Below are 16819 nucleotides of genomic sequence, written 5' to 3' on the forward strand. Positions count from 1 at the left end.
TCATTTTTCTTAGAGGTGATTAGAGGGATGCCACAGTAGAATTTTATTAAAACATTAATTTGAAGGTTATTGAACTGAGTGTAAGAATGATGCATTCCTCTTGGTTCTGAAAGACTGACTCCCCGAAGAGCAGCAAAAGGAACAGCTGACCAAATATGAATGTACTTAACTTGATGAAAGAAATAGCAGAGGGGGATTCAGGGTGAACAGAATCAATTACCATAAATGACAGTACAAGATGAGTATTTGAAGAGATTCTGTAATCACTAAAGACTAGCCACTGCTGCATCATTCACTAACCTCCATGTGTCATTGTCATTTCTCCCAACAGTATTCCAGTACCCCCATACTACTTTAATAAGGGCTGACAAACCTTGGCACCCATGCTTGAATGCAGGACCTGAAGATATGTTGCTTGGCACATTAATTCATTTTGCTTTATCAGTTACAGAACTGATTGATCAAGAAATAGAATGGAGCATAACAAAGAATACCTACAAGAATACAAAAGTTTCAGCATGAAGTTAAGCCCTAAGCCTCTGCTTAAAATACACATCTCACAATGCAGCTTAACATCTTATAATAACAATAATAATATAATGGATTGTGAACTTCAGGAAATATCACAGTTAGAAGACCAGTGAAGAGGCCTATGACTACTTTATTACGGATTGTAAGAAATACAAATGTTTAATACTCAAAACAAATCAGCTATTATTTGTTTTTTTTCGGGTAGCTACTATGGTTTAGGTTCTGTACAACGTTTGCTTTTCAGTATTCAACACTATGGATATTAATTGTCTTTATTAGGTTAAGTAGCTAATATGTTTATTTTTTCTACATAGTTTTATGGTTGTGGATAAAGAGCAGTTTTCATGAGCATCTGAGCATTTTCAGCATTGTTCCTGCATCTGTCCTTCTCTTTTATGCTTGTATCATTCAATGCACATATTGGTGGTTATAGTTTTGCTAGTGTGTAAAATGTGTTATATAAAACAACAACCATAATACTTATCAATATTGATTGATTATAAGCATGTCCAGTCAAATTCCCTGTCCTCCACCATTTCATGGTACACCAGCATATAAAAAGTAACACATTGCAAGTTTTTATGGCACTGTGCCCGAAATTATATCTGACCCTTGTCTAGATATAATGTATTACACTTAAATCTGCTTTCAGCTTGGTGTGCACTACTTCACAGTTGCTCTGTATGCTAAGAATGCCACATAGAATTACAATATGCATGATATTAAAGAGTGACTTTCTGAAAGTAATTACATTTCTCTAAAAGTGCACAAAGGTCTGAGTTTCTTTTCAAGAAAAATTGTTTCATCCACATAAAACTCCAAAACTGTTTTTATTTGACTAGGTGAATAATCTATCATTAATAAAAATATAATGTACTGTATGATAAGGATTCTACTAAATTAATTTGTGAGATTTAAGTAAACGGATGTAATACATTTAGGAGCTGGAATAATCATGGAGAAAAATTCACATAACATGGATATCATTGTTCATTTTGGTTGTCAAATCAAACTCAGTAGTTTGCTTTAACAAAAGTTACCATGAAGCTCATGTATCTGAAAACATTTTTCACTTTCATTACAATTAGAACTAGGTAACAGATGCAGCTTGCCTTTCTTGCAGTTTTAAGTTTCACAGCTCCCAGTAATTTTATTACTGTTCAATGGAAATTCAATAAAGGATTTATTAGTCTTTTCTGCTGTAAACAGCAGTTTTTTTTTTTTGTTCCTTGACTTAAGTTTCCGTAAGTGGACATTTTTATAGTTCAAATTCAGACCTATTTGTAAAAGGTGAATTTTCTGTGACCCCGTGACTGGACCTGCACAAGTTAAACTGACTCCTATTTTCCCTCAGGAAGAAATGTGCCCTAAGGGTGAAGGAGATTCAATTCAGCAGTGCGTTTGGGCTTCTGCTGTCAGCGTCAGGGACAAATACATTTATGTCACGCAGCCCATTCAGAACAAAGTGCTGATTATAGACACCCAGTCTCAGAAAGTTGTGCAGGTGGGTATTAATCTTATTCTTGTCTCTTAAAACTGTTAAGAGACTGACTATGGAGCTTTAAAAGGGTCAGAAGTGAACACAGGACTGAATGAGGGCCATTATTTGTCTACAAAAGGGGCACAGTGCAAATGACTGCTAGGTTTTCTTACACTTAATTTTAAAGTACTACACGTCTTCAAATTGACCTTGCTGGGACATCTTCTATGGCAAGAGGTTAATTCAGCTTCTAGGCTCATCTAGTATCTCTTGCTTGAACAACAACAATACTTTCAGTCATTTTAAGAAGGCTGACATTCTAGTGAAAAGACACCATTACTTTTTTAATGAATATATTTACTGAAGTTTGATTCATTTGTGCAGAAGGTATAATTGCAAAAATCTAAAGTCTAAAGTCCAGCAAAACTCCTTTATCTTTACACCTTCCATTCAGTACCTTGTAACATGCGTGTGTCTCACATTGATTCAGTTATATACGATTTTTCTTAACATCATATCCAAAGTAGGGGAAATCAAGGTTTATAGCACAATATGTGATCAGTTACAAATACCTAATCTACAAAATAAGTGTTGGAATATGAAAATTCACTATGATGTACAGTATATTATTCACTACAGTGATAAAAATGTTGGAAGTTTCTTTTTTCCCTCTTCAATGCATTGCCTTGGACGCACCAGCAATGTCTGCAAATATCTTAACCACTTGATAATAAAAACTGCTCTCCCTTTGCTGAACACAGCCCATGGATGTGCATGAATGGAAGTGTGACAGCTCTGCTAGCCTGTATGCGGGAGCAAGTAATTGATTATGTTACCTCTTTGTGTTTACAATTTCTTTGCCTCGAGTTCAAATCCTCTGTGCCTCTTTCGCAAAAGGTTGTGGAAACAGATCCTGTGCCAGTGAAACTGCACTATGACAAATCCCACGACCAGGTCTGGCTGTTTAGCTGGGGCAATGCAAACAAATCCCATCCAACCTTGCAGGTAAACTAGTCTATGTCAAAGATTAAAATGTTTACAGTAGGGTATGTTGTTTATTTTCTTCGGCTTTGTTTTTAATGGAAATCAGATTAAAGTTGCTGCATCTACAGTTTTCTATTGTTTTTGAGTCATTTCATCATAAATGAATACATTTAAACCTCACTGTGGAAAAGACTAAATTCAGTTTCAGCAAAAATGTTTCTTTCACTTGCAGGGCTTAAAAGTTATCAGAGAAAGACTAATCCTGGAAAGTTAATCAGGCAAGATTTTTCCTTTCACCTGCCACCTTTCTCAATATATTGTGACAGAAAATTCCCAGGAAATCCTTTTAACAGTTTTACAGGCCTTTTTTATTGCATCAGATGGAAGTCTTGACACTTTCATGCAAAATCTCATACCTTATGAATCTTTTCACTAGGTTTTTAAACTGATTTCCTAAGAATAAAATTCATTTTTTCAAGCTTAACAACTCTACCAAACTGTTTTATATTAGTCTTCTTTGCATAATTCCTTAGATGGATTACCAGAAGTGTTAAATACATATTTAATCATATTTTAGCTCAGTTGTTAGGGATGATTACAGCACAGCTATTAAGCACTCAAAAATGATCAAAAGCAATTTCCCAAGGAAAACACACAGTTGAGAATAGGGCAAATGGAGGAGGCCACAAATAAATGGGTTGACAATGTCGTTATCATTTGCCGTGTAAGTAATTGACTTAAGCTTTGAGAATTCATCTCTGCCACAGGCAAAATTCTGTTTGAAGAGTGAGAAATCAAATACTATTTTTTCATACTTCAATACCCTTCTACAAACACTTAGATGTGATTGTCAATTAATTAAAATGACGAAATCCTGTTTTGTATTGAGACTACCCTTTTTATATTTTGGGATGACGGTTTTGGTCTTACGCATAACATTTTAATGTTTCAGCCATCAACTTAAAGTAACATTATTATTTTTCCTCTTAAATATTCTACCAATTCTTCATTGCATCTGAAATCAATACAAATTAAATTGAGGTTAATCTAGTTACATGCTAAATCATAAATGGGTATTTTATATTTTTGTTTTACAAATGTTATGTTTTTCTATAAATTGATAGCAACTTTAAATTAATTAAATACCATTAACCTGTATGAAGAGAGTCTATACTGTATGTGTACAGCATACAGATATCAATGGGTTTATTCTAGTTTATAATGTGCTTGCATCATGGGAAATTGCTCCTCAGGTTTCATACAGCTCTTGATTTAGACAACTCTGACATTAATGTCAGCCATTTCAAATGAGGAGTCTGGCAATGTGAAACAAATACTAATTGCACTGTTTTACTGCAGCTGGCTTGCCAAATAGGTAAAATATGTATGTTCTGAAGAAGTGTTACAATGAAAAAAAAAATAAACAGCTAAAAAGACATGTGTAGCACATGTTAAATGAGGAGTGAACACTGTCAGTACCATGAGTTATGAGGAACTTTGAACTTGTGAGAACATTATGGTCTGATAATGCATGAGTGTTATTATGTGTGAACCCATTAACCCATTAACAACAATTATAATGGACTTCTAAATAGGTGTCTGGGATAAACCCTGTAGGGAACATACCAATGATATCTATCTCATAGTAAATTAAATGGGAGTTGACATTCCAGTCATCAGACTTGAGGGTTAGACAAGAATGTGAAAAGATGTGTCTTTTTTAACCTCTCCAGTTCACCATATATACATGTATACACCTGTATATGCAAATCACTAAATCTAGCTTACATTAGATTTTGAGTTTCAGGAATAAAGCTTTTAATGAATTAAGACATTATTCATCAAGATACATAGAATATATTTTTCCAATAGGTCTTAGCCAAAGTAGAAGAGTGCATACAACATACACAAGATTAGAAGAATATAAAGTGACCATTGCAACATAAGCAAGTACCCATTTTGGCAATACATTTCCCATCTTTCTGGGACATTCTTCTCCATTATCTAGATTGGACTTTGTCTCAGATTCATAATATGAACGATTTGTTTCAGAAAGTAAACACTTTAAATGGAGTTTACAATGAATGGTAGGTAGGGATGACAACTACAAAGTTCAATCACATTCAGCCATCAGTAATACATTATTAATCCTGACGTAATTTCCTAAATATTATAAATACTATAGATAAACCTTTTATCACCCTTGCCTGCTGTGCATAAGGGCCCCAACTAGCTCTGTTGGTAGAGCATAAGACTCATAATCTCAGGGTAGTGGGTTTGTGTCCCACGTCAGGTGCCAGGTCCTCCATGTTGGAGGTTGGGCGCAAGGCTAACAACCCTGTCCCGTAAAAAACTAATGTTATGGCGGAAGGCATAACGGGCAAACATCCATCCATCCTACTGTACATATTTTACATCTCGTCCCCATCCCATCTCCACATTCCAGCCTGCCTCTGCTCACTCCTCCCCCTGCATGAGGCTCCCAGCCTCCTTGCACTATTGCCAGGAGGTTGGTCCTCAGCCAAGCGGGAGGAGCCAGATTTACTGTGACTTAAACACTCTACAAATCTTTCAATGTGCTTAATTCTTGGGTGATGTTATTCCAAGTGAATTGATTAATCCTTTGTTCATTAAATGTATTTATTTATGTGTTAAGTGAGCAGGATACAAAGGCATTATAAATACTGAAGAAATTGGCAGAGGTCCCACAGAATGCACTGACTAAGGCTCAAACCTTAGGTAAACTGTACAAAGGAGCAACTGAATGGGTCCTACAATTGCATTCTCAAGACCATAAAGCAAAGCAGAATACGGAAACGCAGTGGATTGTCCAATAGATTCAATGCAATTCCAGTCTCCAAAGTCAAGTCCATTCATCACTGAGAAAGATATTCATGTTTGAACACTCAATGTAGCAATCTATGATGGTGATTCTTTACTTCAACAATAATAAAGATGTGTAGAAATCTGCACTGTTGTGGTAATGACATCCATCTATAGAGCTCTTCACTGCTGAAATGTGTACAATGGGAGAAATGTTTTAATGTTGAAAATACTGTAAGGTGTAATGTCATAAGCTGGAAACAAAATATACCAGCATTGCAGGGTTTTGCTTCTTTACTTATTAAAACTGTTGTATGTACTATATACCCATTCAAGAGCAAATATGGAAAGTAAATTTGGTCTCTACGGAATAGTGGAGCTACAGTATGTTACAAAACTGAGCTTTAAAATGAAAGTCAGTGCAACTTTTTATACATATATATATAATTATAGCTTCTCAGCAAACTACAATGCTTATTTAAAAGAGAATTCTAGAATGAGCCATTTTGAACAACACAGATATTGCGAAATGCTGATTTTAGCACTTCGAACATGAACAGCACAATTCATGGAGAGTACTGTGAAACATTAGAAATTCAGGCTGGAGAGATGTCCTAATAAATTTCCTTCACCTAGTAGTTCAGAGAAAATACAAAAGTACACATGAACCATTGACACACTTGTTGTGCTGGGGCAATCTTTTTTATTAATACAACAAAGAAAAATTAAAACAAATCATCAATGTGAAGAGTATTGTTCACTGCTTTTTAATTAAATTAATGTGATCTGTAAACTCCTCTTGTTTTTCAAGGAACACACTCCACAAGGAAGAAGTTCTATTTAATGACAACATTTAGCTACTCTGAAATGTTACACTCAAAATGAGTTTGAAGTTGAATTTTCATAGAAGAGTATATCTTTTCAATTTAATCATTAATTTAACAATTAAAGTCAACTGATAATAGATGCTCATTTATAACAATGACTTGGAGACTACTCTTTTTTTATACATAGGCCTGACTTCGTACTGTACCTGTACTGTAATCAGCTGACTTCATATGTATGATGTAATCAAATCAGGGGTACATCTCTGTAAAAATGTACTCAATACACATCAATAAAATCCTTATTTATGCATATAAACCTTAATAGTGTAACTAACAGTACAACTTTAAACTTCATATTAGGCTGACTATTTTAATCATTACATGAATTCATGGAAATTGCAGAGAATGTGCACCTTCTTAACTTCTGTTCTAAGATGGATTTGCTCATTTAATGTTCTGAAAATTGTTGTAGGCATGAAAACTCTTTTAACCTTTATACTTCAAAGTAATGATATGTGCAACAAAGCCACATGTTCTGTGTGTTGCAGGTTATCTCTCAGGCGAGTGGAGGAGAGGAGCACCGCACAATTCGAACACAGTTTGAAAGAGTGGATAACTTCTTCATTCCCCCAACGAATCTCATTATAACCCACATAAGGTAACAAGTTCTAGTAAAAATCTTTTTAGAACATAAGAGTAGTTACACACATGGCTGTATAGCGTTTTCCATACGCCCACAATCCTGTGGCTATAGCTGTGCCTCCTGTTCTCCATTTTAAATGCATTTTCATTTAATGGTAGTCAGCAATTTTGCCAAGAGAATAGGATTTACCATTATATGACTGCCAGCTTTCACCATTATCTGGAGATGCTACTTTTTCACAAGTACAAAATTGAATACATTAGCTTTTAAGCATTGCTTGTAATACAGACCTCAGCAATATATCACTTAACTAGTACAATCTCCCATGTTTAAAGAGTAAAAGTTTTTTCAAAAGATTTCAGGCAGATGTTATTGACCTTCCTAGTTATATGACTGTCTGCTTTCATCATCTGTTTGGCTCTTGTATGACAGATTTGGATTCATATTTCTCAAGCTGGAACCTGCAGTGCACAAAATTGATCTGGAGACATTCCGTCGCATCAAGACCATCAGCCTGAAAAACTACAGCTGCATCCCTGTCAGCATGGCCTACACCCATGTGGGAGGCTATTACTTCATTCAGTGCCAGGGCAAGAACTCCACATCTCTGCCACCACAGCTCATCATAGATAGCGTGACTGATTCCGTGATTGGTTATAACATGGACATAACGGGAAAGCCATACATCTCCGCGGACGGCCGCTATGTGGTAACACCAGACGACTCCAGCAGGATGATCAGAGTTCAGAGCATCACCTTTCAAGGAGAGCTGCAGTTGACCCTTGAACTGGAAACTGGCTTCCATGTCTCGGACATAGTGTTTCAGCCTTCCTTTACCGAAGCCAACCAGTACTACATATATGCCACCTCTAGGTCACAAACAGACCTGCTCTTTATAGAACTGTCAACAGGGAGAAGGGAAGTTTTGAAGAACCTTAAAAGTCCAATTCCTCCTCAGTCCTGGCCCTGGAGCAGTAATAACAGGGTGGTGGTCAACAGTGGGTTGTTTGGACAATACCTTGTGACGCCGTCAACAGATTCTCTATTTGTCTTAAATGGGAAGCAGAACACGCCACACTGCGAGGTGTCTGATATAAAGAGGGGTAACACAGTGGTATGGGTGGGGGAAGTATGAGATAAAAAGAGAAAGAAAAAAAGAGTTCAAGCAAAAAAAATACTAATGGACTCAACCTTGGGACTGAGCTAGGGGTTGTGATGTATGGCAATTGTACACAAAATAAAATAAAACAAATTAAAATATTTTTTACTCTTGAGAGGGTATCTGAGCCCTTCAGTGCAACAGTGATCTACATGCACAAATATAATGAACATTATACATTATTGCACTTCCTTATAACACTGCAGATTAACATACAGACGTAAGGAGGAATATTTTAAAATGAACTATGCACAAATCTCACTTTTTTAGACTATTTCTTTTAGTTTTAAATTGTTTGTCGGGCACCAGTGCTACAGATTGTCACTTTAGGTTTCTGTCTGCTTACTTTTGTGTTTGGCCTCTTTTTTTAAAAAATGGCCTGTTTATTGTTGCAATACATGCTGTCTCCTCTTGTGTGTAATGTATGTTAAAATGTTTTCTCTAAACCAGCACAGTTTGGCTTGAACCTTTCATTGTACCTAAGAACTACGTATTGATCATTCCGTTACCTGCAGAATTCTTTCCAAAGATTTTTTTAACCCACTTGTTAAATTCAGATAATAAAAGATTTAGGATTTCAAATGTTGAGTTTAGTGTGGTGTTAAGTTCAAACAGACCTAGACACTATAACTCTTTATTTTTTCTTCATTTAGCTCTTCTCCATTTACTCATAAGCTCATAACATGGAAGCATTTTGCATTTGAAAACACTGATAATTGCGAATGCAGATTAAAAACTTAACCACATGTAATTGCATCATGATCCTGGCTTGTTCAGTAACCAGATGAACATTAAGTAAACTGCACTTATTTGTAAAACTGTTATAACCTATTCTTAAAGTGACTGACATAACAAAAACAAAATTTATCATTGTAAAATGCAAAATTTAATATACCTAAGTAATGTACACAATGAGTCTCCTTTCATACAATCAAGCTTCTTTCACTCCAAACGTGTAATATTTGGAATGCCATTGAAAGGCTTAACCAATTTTGCTAAATTAATAATTTAATTAATTCATGTATACAGCAATGAAGAAATTAATGACTGTGATGATTAAAGACCAGTTTTCTCTTTGATCAATATTGTTGTATTAGTTCTTGTTCTTTGTTTTATTAGAATGTATAGCTGCCTAATTTGATGTTTCACAGCACTGTTTGTGGCTACATTGCCGACAGAGGGAATCAACAGATATTTGTGATCTTTGTAAAGTCAGGAGTGCCTCATGGTTAGTGAAAAAGGGACTTTGGAAGAAAAGGTTTTGTTCTGGAAGCCAAACCTTTATGGTGTGTGATTGACATTTATGAAAGATTCATAATATTGTATTGTGTTTTAAAAATATTTTGAACTTTACACTTAAACCTCACAGAAATATTTGATGTTAAAAATCAAAGCAAAGAAACATTGACTTTATAAATGTGGTAAGAATAGTAAATAGTAAATAAAGTTGAAATCCAAAGTGCACTGTAGAGAGAAAACTTAAGTTGGCATGTAATTTAGACCAAGAGATATACTGTACAATAATGACATCAAATACTTAAGATGTTATGGATCAGTAGGGCAGGGGTTACACTTTGAGTCTTGTAATAAAATAGTGACTGAGAAAATATCACTTTTTATAACTCACACAATTTACCTGTGTCTTACATTTACCTGTGGGAGGAATATTTTTAACTGCTCAAGGGATCATGAGCAGGGCTGAAAGTCAGTGTCACCAAATGGAAGTAATGGTTAGAGACATTTTCTTTTTGGGGGTGATCACAGGATTAAGTGTTGTTAAAAATAGACCATGTTTGTATAACTTTATGAGCAAAGGCAAAAAAGAGAGAGATGTGACAGTACGAGTGTAGTGGTGTTGTTCAGCAATGAAACGCTCGCCATGATTTTATTCTCACCCCACAGTATCTCCTACAGAGCAATCGAAAGAGCTAAGAGTACTTTTTATGTCCAAGTGGATGTCTGGCTTTTCATTTATTTCACAATTGTATCTTGCCACTGTAGTTTTCTTCAAGGACTTTGTCAATTAAAGTTTTAGAAAAGTGTCCTTTTACTACAAAAGAAGCTCTTTGTAGCAGCTCATGGTTTTCAGAGCTATGAAAAAAACTGATGCTGTTACTGATTTCAACACTTTTTTAAACAATCCTCAAAGCTCAAATTGATTCAATTTGCATAACTTACAATAACAGCAGGTAAGAGCTGCTGGCAAATGGCCCACTTAATTTAGCCACACATTATATAGCTTGATTATTTCACACTTCTAGAATTAAATGTTATATTTCTAAACTCTGTACAAGACTTAGGATCTAAGTTTCCAAGATTGAACACGTACATTTAAAGACCACTAACGTCTAAAGGAAAATTAAATATATATGAAATGCTCATGCAAATTCGCTTGAATACAATTTAGAACTCCTTGTTTTTCATGTCTATTTTCCAACTGCTTCCCTATACACAGTAATTTGCAGTCATTTAGTCTACTCTAGATTGTATTTTAATTACTTTTAATAATGTTAAATACTGTATGATTATTGTAGGCTATACACGTAACTCTTCTGCTAAGAATGCTTATCTCGATGTTTCATTCAACTGCTGTTGAAAATAAACCTGTAACCATAATGAATTCACTCCAGGCTGAATTGTGAGATTGCAGGCCAAAAATGTGAGAAAAATGTGGAATTAGAGATCTGTGACACCTGTAAAAAAATACTCTACAGCAGCTGTGATATTAATATAAAAGCAACTCGGCTTATTTCTTGAAATAATAGTTTCATTTTGTCAAAATATAAAATAGATTCAGTTTAAATGGATGTCACATGATTAAAATTAAATATTAAAATCAAAGAGCCCTAAAAATGTGACATGATGTTCTATTGTCTCCATGTTTTGTCATGTCATGGTTTGGATAACAGCGTAAGCTACAGGGTATTTTACCTTTTTAAACAAATTCTACAGAGTTTACCGTACATAGTCTGCCTTGTTAAACATAACTGGAATCATCAATTTTTTTTAACATTTTACACAAAACTGTAAAATCTTGGTACAATATAAACTGTTGTAGTGCAGGTATCAATACCTAAATTGGGGATCATTCTATGAGGACCACCTGCTGCCTAGGATGACAACAAACTCTTGCTCATCTATTGAAAGACCATTTTCTCCTTTAATTAGGTGACAGATTCAAAACAGCAAAAGTACACTTGGATTTATTTAGGATTAATCATGGTGAAAGTTTGTATTGTCTTGCCATATCTGGATTCTCAATGTAGGAAAAGTTGATTCTACAGATCAACAAGTAATTTTTCTATGGAAGCCCTTGTTGGTATGCTACCACATCCACTGTGTGTGCCTCTAAAGGGATATTGATGTTGCCAAACTGGAACATAACAATATACAATAGAAGGTTTTGGCCCACAATCCACTTTGGTTTTGATTGTTTTTGCTCTCACAAATGGTTAGAAGATTGAGCTTTGAAGATTGAAACATTTTGTTTCAGGTAGGACAGGTTTAGAACAGTTTGTAACATAAACAAAAGCATGCAATCATTTGAAATGTTCAATTGGCATTAGTGGGCAAAGCCAGAGGAATACCAATCACAAGATTTGATCTGAAGTACTGTACTGTAATGTACTGTAATTTCCTCATATTAATTGGAAAATCACTGTTCTAAACTACATGGAACGTGCATAATTACATATCTGGTAGAAAGCTTTTTTCCTCAAAAAGAAAATGTATAGAAATTACACTATTACTTGGTTAGAGCTAGACATATTCAAATTAGATCCCGGAACATAACTATTCAATTTCCTGTTATTGCTTATGACAAATTTATATTACAAGAGAGATTACTCTGGTAATGGAGCAGACATAACATGAAAAGTGTACATAGAACATCATGAGGCTTATTTAAACAAAACATTAAAAGATCCAAACATTATGGATCCTTCAAGAAAATAGGGAGGCAATAATAGCATGCATTCTAGGAGTATTTCTATATGTGGCTTTCCAAGTTAAAAAATAAGTACACAAACATAATTATGTAGTTCAAGTGGACACCCAAAGAAGGCTCTGCAACCAAAACGTTGTGTTTCTTTTCTTCTCTTTTCAGCATGGAATAAACCTTTACTTGTTCCTAATTAATTATGTGAAACATTTTTTCTATGTCCAAGTTAAATTGGTTTACAGTGTTGCTTAGACCACTGTTGCACTGAAAGCAAATAGTCAGATGAACAAGCATATACCATGATGATCAAAAGCTACAGTAACATATTTAGTACAGTATATATTTTAATACTCTTAAGGCATCAGTTTAGTCACAGTCTCTTTTTGCTACACACATGAAATTAGAATAAGAAAACAGAACACTGTATGTGCAATTCTTTTTTTGTATCTGAAAGACCTGCTGTAGCTTTTGCCCTTTGATTATAGAGAGAAGGCAAAGTGGTAGAGGTGCTATTATTGTAGTCTTGTAGCATCCCAAACATGTTCATAAAGAATTTCAAATACTGTTTAAAATACAATTATACATGTATGTAATAACATTTTGTATTCAACCATTCTATATAGAGCTTACATAGCATCACAAATCAAAAGCTGTTTTGTTTGCTTATAGGAAATAATGCATGTATACTAAAATGACTCCAGTTTAGCTGAATGTTAATTTTATAACTCCCCAGAATACAAAAGAAAATGGGAAATTAAATATATATTTGGCACTGAATTGGAAAATAACTGTATCTAAACATATACGAACACATCCTCATATGTGAGAGGATATGTTAGGTAGAACAAACAAAAAATGACTGCAGTCTTAAAAACTTTGTGATAGGCAGTAGAATCACTGTTGTAGATATATTTTTCTTGTTTAGAACACCTTTTAAAATCTAAATGTACAGATTTAATTATCAGCTTTATGTGAATTTTGTTTGAGAATAAGCCTTTGTAAAAATAAAATAAAATGACCAAAAAAACTTGGAACAAAAACATATTATGTTCAGCTTTACAGTTGTGCTTCTTTTGCACAGACTACAACTTAAATATTCAGGAAAAGCTTCACCAATTGGGAGACTCAAAAATTAAAATGTGCCCTACCATTTTAAGCAGCAAGTCATCAGCATTAGCTAGAATTGTTACTAGGACCAGGAAGTACGACCGAACTGTATAACCCCTCTACTGAGCTCTCTCCATTGACTTCCTGTCAGGTACAGGGTCGACTTCAAAAACCTTCTACTGACTCATAAGGCTCTCGGAAGTCAGGCACCCGTCTTTCTAATGGAACTTATTAATATATACAATCCAAGACGCCCGCTTAGATCACAGAATGCAGGTCTTCTTCATATTCCATGCATTAATAAAAAAAACAGTTGACAGTAAAGCCTTTAGTTACAGGGCCCCTAGCTTATGGAACAGTCTCCCACCCCATGTTTGGGATGTTGAGTCAATCTCAGTATTCAAATCCAGATTGAAAACCTATTACTTCAGCCTAGCCTACTCACACCTTACATCATAGCCCGCTGCACTCATGGCTGCTGGTGCTGCTGTACATGTCATTGTGTGTCTTTATGTTGGTCCACCGGAACAGATACATCTGTTCTGACCAAACAATCCTATTCACCTCCCCACATGTCTGGATGGTGCCCGAGTTGGGCACCATCTGAGTTGGATGCTGCATCACTGCCATGGATCCAAGAGGGACATTGTGGATATAGCTATCGTTTAGGAGGAATTTACTGGTCTACAGAGATCTGCATGGAGTACTGACATACAGAAGACATGATGGATGGATTAATACCTTTATTTATTTATTCCTTTTTTAATTGTATAATGTTTGCATGCCCAAAGGGGTTGGGCAGCCAGTAGAAAGTTTTTTTCTCTTTACTAAGTAGCTTTTGGTTCCTCTCCTACATTGTCTTCTGGTCTTTTCTGTTGTGTATTCACAACATGAATGGTCACTTGCTTTGTTAAGCACTTTGGGGCAACCTTGTTGTGAAAGGCGCTATATAAAAAAACTAAAAGGTAATCCTCCAAATTCATCCCATGAATGCCATTTACACATAACTCCTCTTTTATTTATCTGTTGTGCTTAATATCTACTTAAATGAAAGGAAATTCTCAATACAAAAGTGTGGAGGGGTGTATGCAGCGACCCCCTTCCTTGAAACCCTTTTCAGATTGTAAAATTTCATTTAGAAATCATTGTGATCATTCACATCTTAATGCACTGCTGCTGACCATATATGGTTGAGGGTCTTTGTTTCACCAGCCTACATGGTGTTTCATAAAACACTGAAATGAATACTGTTTATTCCATACTCTAAGATCTTAATGCTTGGTTGAGCCAAAAAATCTTTGCTTAAACTGCACCTTCCCAGCAGTCTACAGATATTTTACAGTCTTTTGCTTTAAATTACAATGCTTAGGACAGCTGAGTTCTGCATGTGAGCAAATAGAAAACTGACATCACCTGAAAAGATGTTGTCAAATGTTGTAGTGAGTTTGATGTTACTCACTGAATGCTTAATATGAAATTCAAATATTGTTTTGTATTTGTCTCTCAGAGCAGAAGGTGACAAATCATCATTTTAGCGGGTTTATTCCATGCTGAAAAAAGAAAGGAAACACAACATTAAAGCTTTGGAGTCTTCTTCAGGTGTGTGGTTCTTCAAGCCTTCTTCAAACGTGGTTCCACAGCCGAAACATTGTGTTTCCTTTCTTTTCTTTTCAGCTTGGGATAAACCCGTTATCTGTTCCTTTGCAGCCTATGCATGCTGACCCAGCTACTGTACCTAATTGAACAGTGAACAGTGTTTTCTACTCGTTAAAAATTAAATGACTCCTTTGTCATCTGATTTCCTTTGATCAATGCTGGGATGGAAGACCTCTACAGCTTGCTGAGTGGTGCTCCCGGACTGGGAGGTGGCACTCTTCTGTCTGTCCAGAATTTCTAAATCAATGTCCCAGTGTCGTGAGGGAGCACTGTGTTTTAGGAGATGCCATCATTTGCATTAGATGCTACAGTAAATCACGGTCATGACTACTTGATCATTGAAGGTCCCATGACAATGTTTCAAAGGTAGTTGTGTTAACTGATTACATTTCTGCTTAAGCTTACATGTTCCTATATAAATCTTCCTTCTAGTGGAGTTTATAACAAACGTTCAGGAGGGATGACAACAACCACACATTGGCACCCAGGTTCATACTTAAATATAAAGCAGTTTTTTATTCAGTTTACTTGAGTTTTTGTTATTGGTGGCGAATGTGTTCGTTTGGGCCAAAATCAAACTGTACTGTATGTATTTTATAATCTAAGACCATTCAGGGCCTAAATTCAATCACACCCTTTTTTGCTTAGTATTATCAATAAAATACCAGTTTCACACAATTGTGGAACAAGAAAAGGTTAACATCTACTCAAAAGGGAATGAAAACAATATTTCATGTGTTGTGAAAAGAAAGGCAGAGAGCAGAAATAGGAGGGAAAGGGGAGGGGATGACCTCAGAAGCTAATATCTACACACAGGATTCATACATACCCCCAGTGCTTAAAAATCAATTAATCTCTTTTTAATCTTTTTCCAATCAACGAATGGATGCTTTCCATACCTCCCCCTGGACTCTGTTACTCGGTGTCCCCTTTTTTACAGCCCATTGCAAGTTTTCTTTCATTTTCCCTGCCCCCTCATACCTCTGCTCTCCCCATCTCTGCATGTCCACATTGTGATGAATGTTTGTAGACATTTAACTGTCTTAGAGCTGGTCAATCTCTATGCAACCCCTTAGCATGAAAATGGCAATAACTTCCACTTGAAGCAGTACTTTGTCAGGTCCAAATCCGTTCTTAGCAGAGAGCTCCACCCCTACTGAAAGAAAAGAAATGCAGGTTGACAATCAGCCTTGAAAGCACCTTAATACTATAATACTATCACCCTAGATAAAGTAATCTTTTGCAGAACAGCAACTCAGTTTAGTAATACAGTTTATTCAGCATTTTTCCTCTAACACAATGCAACTTATTATTTACAGACACAAGTCACTGGGAATTCAGCTTGTCTGAGATGGACTTTCACAATGGGCACTATGTATATGTGCAGCATGGGAACTGAAATGCAATTTAAAAAATGGCTAGAATATGAATGTTTAGAACTGAAGCAGTGCTTTGCCATTTGTTAAATATCTTTGACACATTTAATAAAATAGCCATGTAGTTTTTTAGTCTTCAGGTAAATATGCTCCACTGTAGAAAACTTATATGCATCCCAGTTTCACTTACAATACTTATTATGCAGTTAATCTCTGTTTAGTTTTTATTTAATTAAAAAGAAAAATTGGAAGACTGTTATATTTATTTCAGTGATACACTGAAGGAATGACCT

The 16819-nt window shown here is 35.4% G+C and overlaps 1 protein-coding gene across 2 annotated transcripts in view; it reads left to right on the plus strand.

The window, feature by feature from the left end:
- The window catches only part of fstl4 (follistatin-like 4), a 175918-nt gene extending 165479 nt beyond the window's left edge, over positions 1-10439 (plus strand). For both annotated transcript variants that reach the window (XM_015349418.2, XM_015349419.2), the window contains 4 exons: positions 1886-2035; positions 2909-3016; positions 7194-7303; positions 7721-10439. In XM_015349418.2, the coding sequence (XP_015204904.2) occupies positions 1886-2035; positions 2909-3016; positions 7194-7303; positions 7721-8423 (1071 nt within the window). In that variant the 3' untranslated portion in view covers positions 8424-10439. The remainder of the gene's footprint in view (positions 1-1885; positions 2036-2908; positions 3017-7193; positions 7304-7720) is intronic.
- Positions 10440-16819: the final 6380 nt, after the last annotated feature.

The sequence above is a fragment of the Lepisosteus oculatus genome, chromosome 11, assembly GCF_040954835.1.
Source record: "Lepisosteus oculatus isolate fLepOcu1 chromosome 11, fLepOcu1.hap2, whole genome shotgun sequence".
NCBI lineage: Eukaryota > Metazoa > Chordata > Actinopteri > Semionotiformes > Lepisosteidae > Lepisosteus > Lepisosteus oculatus.